Source organism: Neolamprologus brichardi, chromosome 2 (genome assembly GCF_056152115.1).
Source record: "Neolamprologus brichardi isolate AB-2024 chromosome 2, ASM5615211v1, whole genome shotgun sequence".
NCBI classification, from domain to species: domain Eukaryota; kingdom Metazoa; phylum Chordata; class Actinopteri; order Cichliformes; family Cichlidae; genus Neolamprologus; species Neolamprologus brichardi.
The window spans coordinates 16900253-16911340 of record NC_142105.1 but is presented as its reverse complement, the minus strand read 5'-3'; the positions used below and the strand labels follow the sequence as shown (position 1 = coordinate 16911340).

Here is an 11088-nt window from a genome sequence, read left to right as displayed (position 1 = left end):
TGGAATAAGTCAATTTGTTTTCATTTCTTAATAAAAGGAAATATTGAATTTTGTATTTTTGTTATGTATGTATTTTGTGACAGTATTGGGACTGTTTGAATTGTAAACAACATCAATTTAAGTTTGTGGGAACACAACAATAGTCATTCAGCATTATGGACAGGCCTTGAGCAGGTCCAGTGTGTCTTTATTAAGTGCGTTTGGTAAAGGAAAAAAAGATGAATCTGATTACTTACTGTAGCTCAAGCTCAAGGCTGGTACTGAACAGAGGTCAGTCTTTTCAGTGAATTGAGGTCATGAGGTCTAGATTTACAAACATATGTGCACGTGTCATTCTAAAGCTCTCACTGTGTTCAAGGGCCGTACTCTATCAGGATGCCACTGTCAGTCTGTAAAATATCTGTTACTGCAGAGATAATGATTAAGAAGTGCAACAGGTCATCCAAGATGATTAAAGTTAGCATAATCACCAAGTGCTGAGGCACACAGTGAGCAAAAACCGCCGTCACTGCTGACTCCAAACTTTCCAGAGCGTCATGATATGGGTGTCCATGAGTAAGCAGCTCCTGCATGTGTAATGTGTAGGTGGCTGAGTAATTAGTGTGTACTTTAAAGCATAAGCTCACTCAGTTAGTGTGTTGAAAATATTCCGTGGTCACAGTCCACCAGTCCAGTGTGAGGTGAGTTCATTGATCCAGTCCTGCACCCAGACAAAATGTATCTAATGTTTCTCTCCTGATTTATTTACACTTTTACATCTGTGGCCTATTTATCCTAAACCTTATTGTGTAACCTGTAAAGTTGGTTCTGTGTATTTATCTCGATTTATAAATCTGCTTTACTACTGTTCTAAGAGTAAATCTAACGGATTTTTCTGTGCATGTCAGTTTACAACATGTTTTGTGGACAAATTTTGCAAACAGCTACCGTTGCTTGTAGCGCTAACGGGACACTGAAATGTTGGGAGGCTTTTATTACGAAAGAACGGAAATGATGGGAACTTTTACGCAATTTGATTGGTTGGTTGGTCTCCTGCGGTAGGACCGACCAGTGAAGGTGGTGTGATAAAGCTGCAGAATCTCGAGATGTGATCATGTACCCTCGTGCGAAGGATGCACCGTGACCGCTCCTGGATATCTATGGAAGGGTGAGTCATAACGAAATGAGGCGAAACAGTAGAAGCTGGTTTGAAAGGCGTCAGCAGTTGGGGGTAAAATACAGTTTGGTTCGATATGGACACAATGGTCAGCCTGTAAGCTGACTTGAGCCTTCGTTGCTGGTCAGTGCTTTGCTACATTTTGAAGCTGCCGATATTAACAGTCGACCGCTGATGCTGTATCTTTTCTTTTTGTCCTATTACAAAAGCTTCGCTGTATTAAAAATATTTGCGTTACTTGTAAATAAACAGTTGATTATCCATGTGATATTTTCACGCAGTTTAGCGGAATTTAATTAAACAGCGTTTGTAAAAACGTTATGGCGCATTTATCCACAATCCTCGGCTCTGCGCAGGACCGTCCCGACAGACCTACGTGCTCGAGACGTTAGCAAAGGAGAAAGCCGAAGCTACGAAAAGCAAAAATGTTGAGCTTCGTTTTATTTTTACTTTTTCTGAAGGGCTGGTAGGCCGGTTGTTAAGAGACTCGGAGCAATAAAATCATTTACCTTCACAGGCCACATTTACTGTGTCAGACACCCGCCGCCCCGGCCTTTTCTCCGAGCATTTATAAAAGGCTTCTTAATCTGTCCCTGGAGTTCTTACCACTTAACGGCAGCAGGGATGCAGTAAACACTCATACTGATTTAATACGAGGGAGCAATGGGACCGCATTAAGAAAGAAAAAAAAAGAATAATTTTGAGAATAAAGTCGAAATTTCGATGTTAGAGTCTAAATAGTATTTTGAGGGGGGGGGAAAGTTAGCTTCTAGCACATAAGCACGGAGTGATAAGTATAAGAAAGCTGCGCCTATCAGAAGAAAACCGCAGGTTATACCCTTGTGTAAATGAAGAGGCTGTGTCTTGTATCACAAGACTTGGTAAGAGAGTTGATCATGTGCCACTCAGTCACACAAAGCGTTTTGTAGATGTTTGGCAGGAAAAGACAACTGTAATCTGCACATTTGTACTTTTGTTTCTCAGCATAGTATTCCGAGTTTGATGTCCACTTTTCTGGACATTTCGTGCAGTCAGAGATGGATGCACAAAAGAAATATAAGGAGGCTGAGGTTTGGGTGGAATAAATTTTCATTCAGGAAGTTGTTGCATAATAATTCAGGGACAGTGTGATGTGTTGTATTAGGCTATATTATTGAATCCACACAGCCCTGTGATGCCTACTTGTAGATACCGAGGATGCAGTGAAACAGCTCAAACTGATGACTTTATTTTTATATTTGCTTCTGGGGTCTTGTCTTAAGGGCTCATAGGTGTTGTTGTCACTGAGGACCAGTGGGGTCATTTTGGTGTGATAATCAGTTGAGTTTAGAACAATGATGCACCTTCCCCTTGTCAGTTGGTAATGTGGTGATGTTTTGGTCTTTGCGCAGGGAAGTGGCAGCCTTAGATGGAGGAAGTATTCGTTTATTAATCCGTATCGCTGTTTCTGTGCCTGTGATGAGGTCCACTATGGGCAGCTGTGGTGGAGAGATGGCAAAATTGAGTCCTTTGGTTAGCTTCTTCTTTTCAGTTTCAGGGAGGTTCCTGTTTAATAAGTTCTTCACCCACTTTTCCCGGCAGTCTTTGGTTGTGGTGTCTTCTTGTTCTTATGTGTATGGTCTCGGCATTGACTCAGAATTATAAGGTTTTGTTTTACAATGAGTGGAATCTCCAAAGTTGCCTTTCTTTTCATTTAATGTGTTAGAAACTTCTTCTTAAATGGGGAAGGGTAGGAGTGTTTTGAGTTATTGCAGTCTGGTTGATCTCACTCTATGGCAGAGATGGCACTATACCACTTTTTTATGTCTGATACCGATATCATAAATTTCAATATCTGCTGATACCGATATAAATCCGATATAGTGTATTTTATAATCAATAAAACGTTTTTTTTTAAATATCTTGCTGCATTTTGTATAAGTTCATACTCAAGTTTAAAAAAACTAAACTAAACTAAAGCTACTCTGTTACACCTGTATGCAAAAAATACACTGCACCCAAAATATTTAATAGTTCAGCAAAACTGATCAATCTAATAAACTTAAAGCTGCACCATCCTTCCTATTCAGGTATTTTAAAGAGAACTTAGCAGAAATATTAAATAACCTAACTAATAGGGTTGCCAACTCCCAGCAAAAAAGAAAGGGAACCACCCCCCACCTTCTGCCTTATAATGCTTAATTGACCTAATCGACTTTAATTTAATGCATGTGTAAAAAACAAAGTGCACAGAAATGACAGTTTAAGTTTAAGTGACAGTTTAAGTTAATAACTGTTAATACGTTACAACTGTGTGGTAAGCCTGCGTTCTGTGGACCACAGTGTACTAAAGAGTTGGAGTTAGAGCACTTAGACAATGTGACAGGTTACACTAATATAGTGTTTTTAACTACTTCTGTTTTTGCTTGCTTTTAAGGAACAAATTATCTTACAGTTATTACACTGTCAGCTAGTCTCCATAAAAATAATGTGATCTTTATGAGTCTTTGCTGATAAGATGTTACGTAAAATTTGATGGTTGAGTGTGTGTGTTCTTGTAGATTTATTTTTTGGTCCAAATACGTGCTGCTGACACAGAGTGTGACTGTCAGAGGGCATTCAGCAACATTAGCACTCATAGTTGAAGGGTGTTTCTCCTCTTTCCTTTCTTAAATTTTAATTATATGACCCCCAATAAATGCAGACACCAAAATATCTGCAAATTGCCAATACAGGGCTCTAGTGACTAAACTTTCAAAATAAAAGCTGTGTTTGTCCACTAATTAATTCATCTCACATGGTGACCTTCATACTGGAATGAGCTGAGGAAGATGCTCAGTAAAGTCTGTGTGCAGGAAACCTGAGTGTTTTTCTGTGACCAAAAACTCGAGTCATGCATAGAACGTCCACTGTTTTCAATGTTTAGTAATGGCCATGCCTGTGTGTGCAGGTCAGGACTGACAGTCAGAGGGCTTCAGTCTACAGCAGAGACCAGAAGACGTCCCAGAACAGAGAGACCAGCATGAGGCTTCAGATACGCTGGGCAGCACACAGGTGATATTCAGAACACAGAAGACTCCCAATGATTTTGGTGGTTATATATGGAGGATCAGGAAAGTCCTCCATATATAAATACAATATTTTGTAATTTAATAATGAGCTGTGAAATAAAATATGCAAAAAGACATCGAAATGAAATTGAAAAGGATTGGTGGAAAAGAAAAAAAAGAAGGTATTGTTTATTTATTTGACTTTTTAAATTGTATTTTTAAATGCAGAATTCAAAAATATGTTTTTAATTCAGTTTTGGTTTTTGTAAATCCCTTTACATTTTAAGAAACGACAAATTTAAGTTAAAAAAAATGTAAATTTTAATACGCAATTAACTATTCAACATCCCGACATGCTTTGCCCATAGTTAGACATGAATCTGACAGAGAATAGCAGCGCTTTCCTCATTCATGTTAATCCTTAAATGATTTGGTTTTCAGTGGCTGTGGCTTTTGAGGACATTAACAAAAGAAAGCAATAAAATGAAAGTTCAAAAAGATCATTTGACGCCTTGGAGACGAATGTCTGTGTCATACTTAAGAAGAAGCTCCCACTCATTCTGATATTACTCACATGTCATTCCAAACTGCTTACACGTATGTAGGCAGAGTCCCAGTTGAAACTTGCAGAAAACAGGCACAGCTTGTTCTAATTTTTTCTCAGTCTGCATGCAACGTTCTAACCTATCTGAAGCTGTAAGTTCTTTATTACTAAACACATTATTATATATATACTTCATTCATTACTATTCTTTCTTCATTACTTTGCCATCTTTGCATGTAAATCACATGAAGAGTGTAGTCAGAAGCCTGATCGCCTCAAATTGTTCCTGGTTTAGCTCTGCTGTTTGAAAGGACACAGTGCTTTCTAGTAAAAGAGAATCCTTCACAGGATGGAAGGAGAACACCTTGGTTTTTGTAAGTGGAGGCAGGATGTGGAAGTCTTGCATTTTCTTCAACAATTAGGTGATGGTGGCACATACTATTCCACTTCAGTGCCACTTCTAGTATAAAAGGTAATTATTTAAATGACCCATGGTTGTGATAGTTGTGACATGCACAGCACCTGGTGGGTGAGCAGTGGTAGTCAGGTCCTCTCGTGTTTGCCAGTTCTTCCTTTCTACAGCCGTTTTGTGAAGCTTTATTTATAGCCCTGGCTTTAGAGTTACTGCTGCATATTTCTTATACTTGTGTGCTCATGTCCTGAAGTTTCTGCCATCAAAAGTGAAACTGAGCTAACTGACTGATGGACCTGTTATTCTAGTTCACCAGGCATCAACGGTAGGGATGGGTATCGTTTAGGTTTTATCCGATACCAGTACCAAACCGGTACTTTTGAAACGGTGCCGGTGCTTAAACGGTGCTCGAACCGGTGCTCGAACCGGTGCTCGAACCGGTGCTCGAACCGGTGCTCGAACCGGTGCTTAAAGAATGAAGAACACAAACTTTGTCCAAAAACCTCTCATGTTTAGCTGTTTTTTTTGTAAGATGACAATGTTAGCCTTTTCTGCAGCTATAGGAGATTTATGGTATCACTCTTGGCTGGAAGCAGTGCTTAACCCTTTAAGACCTACCATAGAACCAAGTCCGCCAGAGCGGGGCGACCGTGGCTCAGGGGGTTGGGAAGCGCATCTGTGGCTCTCTGTCCTGGTCGTTGTGTCCTTGGTCAAGACACATTACCCTACTGCCTACTGGTGTTGGCCAGAGGGGCCGATGGCGTGATATGGCAGCCTCGCTTCTGTCAGTCTGCCCCAGGGCAGCTGTGGCTACAACTGTAGCTTGCCTCCACCAGTGTGTGAATGCGAGAGTGAATGAATAGTGGCATTGTAAAATTCAAATTCAAATTTTATTTGTCACATACACAGTCATACACATTCCGATATGCAGTGAAATGCTTACACAACTGCTTGTGACCTAAAGAAAAAAGAAAAGGCTATGAATAAGATAGGAAATAAATATGAAAATTAAAAAGGGTAAATTTAACTAGGAAGGAATAAAATAAAATAAAATAAAATATAAAAATTAAAGTTAAAAATGAAATAACTGTACAACACAAATTAGAATGAAGGGTAAATTTAACTGGGAAAGAATAAGATAAAATATATAAATTAAAGTTGAAAATAAAATAACTGTACATATAGTATAAATATATAAGAATGTATGAAGAAATATAAATATATATATATACACAATAACAGCAGCTGTACAACTATTAAATGGAAATGAAGAATATAATGTCCAGTGTTGTGCAATCCACATTTGTAAGTGACTTGTGCAGTGCAAATATGCTTAAAGTGATTTAAGTGATGAAGTGAAAACAATGTCCAGAATGTTCAGTGTGTGTGTAAGAACCATATGTGTGGGTCAGTACTGTGTGGTGGTGTGATTGAGAGACCGTATCGCCTGCGGGAAGAAGCTCCTCCTCAGTCTCTCTGTGTTGGTCTTCAGGGAGCGGAATCGCTTTCCTGACCTCCACAGAGAGAACAGTCTGTTGTTGGGATGGCTGAGGTCCTTCACGATCTTCCTGGCCTTGGTCCAGCAGCGCTTTGGGTGCCTTCAAAAGCGCTATATAAATCCAATCCATTATTACTTTATATTTTTACATGCTGTAGTGCCATTTTTGGGAGCATTTCAAGTTGCTATACATCAATACAACTGTTATAGCCCATATTTTAATAATATTCAAATTCAAATTTTATTTGTCACACACACACAACCATACACAGTATGACATGGGGGTGAAATGCTTGTAGCTGTGCAATGCCGGACCATTAAATGACAGAAAAAAGTTTTTATAGTATTTACAATTTACAGGTTGCTACAAAATTTACAAATTAACCTAGAAATTTACAGTAAAAAATGTGCAAATAGCAGCAAGAGATTATAAAGATTCTAAATTATAGGAAGTGTGTGGTGGTGCGTGTGGTGATGTGATGTGTGTGTGAGAGTCCAGTCCTACACCTGGTTCAGGGCCTGAATAGCCTGGGCGAAGAAGCTCCTCCTCATTCTCTCTGTTTTGGCCTTAAGGGAGCAGAAGCGCTTCCCAGACCTCAACAGTGAGAAGAGTCCATTGTTGGGATGGGAGAGGTCCATCATAATCTTCCTAGCTTTGGTCTTGCACCGCTTGGTGTAGATGGACAGCAGGTCAGGGAGCTCTGATTGAATGATGCGTTTGGCTGAGCGCACCACTCTTTGCAGATCTCGTCTGTCGTGCTTGGTGCTGTTCCCAAACCAGGTGCAGATGTTTGCCGTCAGGACGCTCTCGATGGTGCAGGAGTAAAAGTTCTTGAGCACCTTCAGTGGCAGATGGAAGTCTCTAAGTCTTCTGAGGAAGAAGAGACGCTGACGGGCTTTCTTAACCAGGGTGTTGATGTGACAGGACCATGACAGGTCCTGAGTGATGTGGACACCCAGGTATCGGAAACTGTCCACTCTCTCCACTGGCGTGCCACTGATGATGAGGGGCTTGTAATTCCTTGCCTGCTTTGTAGTGAAGTCCACGATCAGCTCCTTAGTCTTGCTGATGTTTAGGAGGAGGTTATTCTCCTGGCACCAGGTCTCCAGGTTCCTAATCTCCTCCAGGTAGGCCGCCCCGATGTTGTCGGAGATCAGGCCCACAACAACAGTGTCGTCAGCATACTTGACAATGGAGGTGGTGTCTGATGTGGCTACACAGTCATACGTGTACAGTGAGTACAGCAGGGGGCTTAAAACACAGCCCTGAGGCACTCCAGTGCTGAGTGAGATGGAGGGGGAGACTTGTTTTCCCACCCTCACTGATTGGGGTCTGTCTGTGAGGAAGTTGAGGATCCACTGACACAGTGATGAGCTGAGTCCTAGATCCGTCAACTTGGTGAAAAGCTTAGAGGGAATTATTGTGTTGCATGCTGAACTGTAGTCCACGAACAGCATCCTAACATAATTCCCTCTGCCAGTGTCCAGGTGACTCAGGGATGTGTGGAGCAGGTGAGATATGGCATCGTCTGTGGAACGATTAGTCCGGTAAGCAAACTGAAGTGAGTCGATGGTGGCAGGAAGTGAAGAAATGATCTCTCATCAGTCTTTCAAAACACTTCATCACAATTGAAGTCAGTGCTACTGGATGGTAGTCATTGTGGCAAGCGGGCTGTTGTTTCTTTGTAATAGGAACAATAATGGACTGTTTGAAGCACGTGGGATCCACTGCTTGGGCCAGGGAAAGGTTGAAGATCTCCGTGAACACCGTGTTAGCTGGTCAGCACAGGCTCTCAGGACCCAGCCAGGGATTGCATCTGGTCCTGCTGCCTTCCTGGTGTTCACCCTCCTGAAGGTGTTCCTCACGACATGCTCTGTGATGATGAATGCACTGTCTTCACTGGTGCACTCCGAGCACGCTCAGCCGTTTGTTGTTTTGATTGCTGCGGCGTCGAAGCAAGCATAAAACGTGTTCAGCTCATCAGCCAGTGAAGCGTCGGCATTAATCATTGAAGAAGCTGGCCGTTTATAGTCCGTTATTGTCCGCAGTCCTTTCCACAGGCTCCTAGAGTCGCACTGTCGTAGCTGTGACTCTAGTTTTCCCCCGTAGCTCCGCTTTGCCTTTCTGACCACGCTGCGCACGTTGTAGGACGCAGCCTTGTATAGGACCATATTACCGGAGACGAGCCCTTCATTGTAGGCAGCGGTGCGTGATTTCAGAGCGTCGCGGATGTTTTTATCCACCCACAGCTTCTGGTTAGGAAACGTTCGGCTGATAGTTCTTTCTGCTGTGTCATCCGCTAGTTTCCCAATAAATCCCACAACCGCTTCCGTAAACATGTTGATGTCATCAGAGCTGCGCCGAAACATGTCCCAGTCTGCGTCATCCAGTGCGTCATCCAGTGCGTCCTGCAGCGCGGCCGCTGATTGGTCGGTCCAGTGAGCGACCTCCCTCCTGATTGGTGGTTGCTGCTTTAGCCTTTGTTTGTAAGCAGGCATGAGGAAGATGGCGGCATGGTCCGATTTTCCAAATGCCGGCAGGGGCTGAGCCTTGTATCAGTTCTTGAACGGGGTGTAGCAGTGGTCTAATGTCCTAGTGCCCCGGGTGGGGCAGTTGATGTGCTGGTGAAGGTTGTGAAATGTCCGTTTGAGATTCGCTCTGTTAAAATCTCCTATAACAATGAGTGCGGCATCTTGGTGACGTGTTTGTTGATGTGTGAGAGCCTCATGTAGCTCACATAAGGCAGTGTCCGAGTCCGTGTGAGGCGGAATGTAAAACAGTGCAGGCAATGACCGCAGTGAATTCCTGAGGGAGATAGAAAGGGCGACATTTAACGATCAAAAGTTCCAGATTGGGCGAGCAAGAGCGTGTGAGTGGGGAGATGTTTGTGCTGTCGCACCATCTGTTGTTCACCAATATGTATGCATTAAGTCCATAGTAACTACATTAATTGCAAAAAAGTGCAATAAACTACAAAAAAATTGAAATCATTTGTTTTTTTTACATAAATTTCTACTTGGAGAAATTTAAGAGGTTTATCCCTCAAAACTTTAAATACAAAAAAGTTTACAACAACAGGAAATTTATTTTGAGTGTCTTCATAGTTTTATTTTTGAGATACACCAATTTTTATATACTGCAAGAAAAACGAAAAACAATCCTGTAATGCAAATTTGCAAAGAAAACAGCATGTGCATCAAAATAAACTATTTCCAGCAGTGCAATTTGAGTTCTAAGCATCCCAGAAACTATTCAGAAAAGCATAAAGTCAAACATGACTTATAAAAACACCAATATAGGCTTTTAAGGCCTACAAATAAAAAACGACATTTTTTCCGCGAAAATGACGTCAATTCCGGTTTCGGGCAGGAAATGGTGGACATGCAATCGTTCGCACTGACGTCTGTTTCAATGTGAGAAGTGTTATGAACAGCTGATCGGATCGGCAAAGCGCGTTTCTGGAATATTTTGTTTTTGTTCCTGCAAGCGCTTTTTATGCAATTTTTGCAAAGCTATATGTGGAAGGAAACCATGACCTAGGACAAGCTGATGGCATAAGATGTAAGTACAACTCCTCTGGGTTTCATATACGAAAAAAATTATTGCGCTAGCTTACGCGGTTCCGGTTCTACAGGGATTTAAAAATAGTTACGCAAAACGGAGCATGCCCGCTCCAACTGGCTTTAAAGGGTTAATCAATAGAAAAAACACAAACTTTGTCCAAAAAACTCTCATGTTTAGCTGTTTTCCTCTTTTTCTTTGGTCATTTTAGCCTTTTTGGCCAGGATGAAGGGAGTATCTGCTATCAAACAAGAAGACAGCCGCATGTAACTACGACGGTGTTTGCTAGTTCACCTTACATGCATTAATGTAATAACGTGGTTAGCCGACTCAACGTAAATTACACACGAACAACATTAAGTGACTCACGCAGAGAAGAACGGCTGCTGCTGCCATCATCATCATCCGTCATCATTTCTGCTACACTGGCAGGGCTAGGGGCAAGGACTCTCCTCTTCGGGTTCTTTGGGGGATGTTGCTAACTCCGGGTCCGATAACAGGCACCACACCCAAAGTAGATGTGCACGGTGTGCGCATTTCTCGGCTTTTAACAAAATGCTATACGTCACCAGGTGTTTCATCAGATTCGAGGAGTTACCGCCTTTGCACAGTATCACAGTATCTGTCACAGTTTGGTATGGCAAACCGTGGGGGGGTGTGGGGAAGGAGGACCCAGGCGCGGTGCTCTATGTACAAGCAGTGCGTTTATTTACAGTGAAAACTGTACACACAACAATACATCCCCGTGTGTTCCCGACTTCCACTCCGTGTCTTCTCCCAGTGTTTGTGCTCGTGTGTCCACTCCCTCGTGCCAGTGCACTCTGTGTCTGCTGCCCTCTCGTCCAGCAATCCTTCCTGGGAAAATAGAGGCAGTAGTTAGTACCCTC

At 42.0% G+C, this 11088-nt stretch overlaps 1 protein-coding gene across 2 annotated transcripts in view; it reads left to right on the top strand.

Moving 5' to 3' along the window:
• The first annotated feature begins 1041 nt into the window (after positions 1 to 1041).
• Positions 1042 to 11088, top strand: part of st3gal5 (ST3 beta-galactoside alpha-2,3-sialyltransferase 5) — a 29756-nt gene continuing 19709 nt past the window's right edge. Inside the window, exons 1-2 of one of the 2 annotated variants that reach the window (XM_035911776.2) lie at positions 1042 to 1147; positions 4086 to 4189. In XM_035911776.2, the coding sequence (XP_035767669.2) occupies positions 4158 to 4189 (32 nt within the window). In that variant the 5' untranslated portion in view covers positions 1042 to 1147; positions 4086 to 4157. The remainder of the gene's footprint in view (positions 1148 to 4085; positions 4190 to 11088) is intronic. The other variant, XM_035911771.2, reaches the window with a different exon arrangement.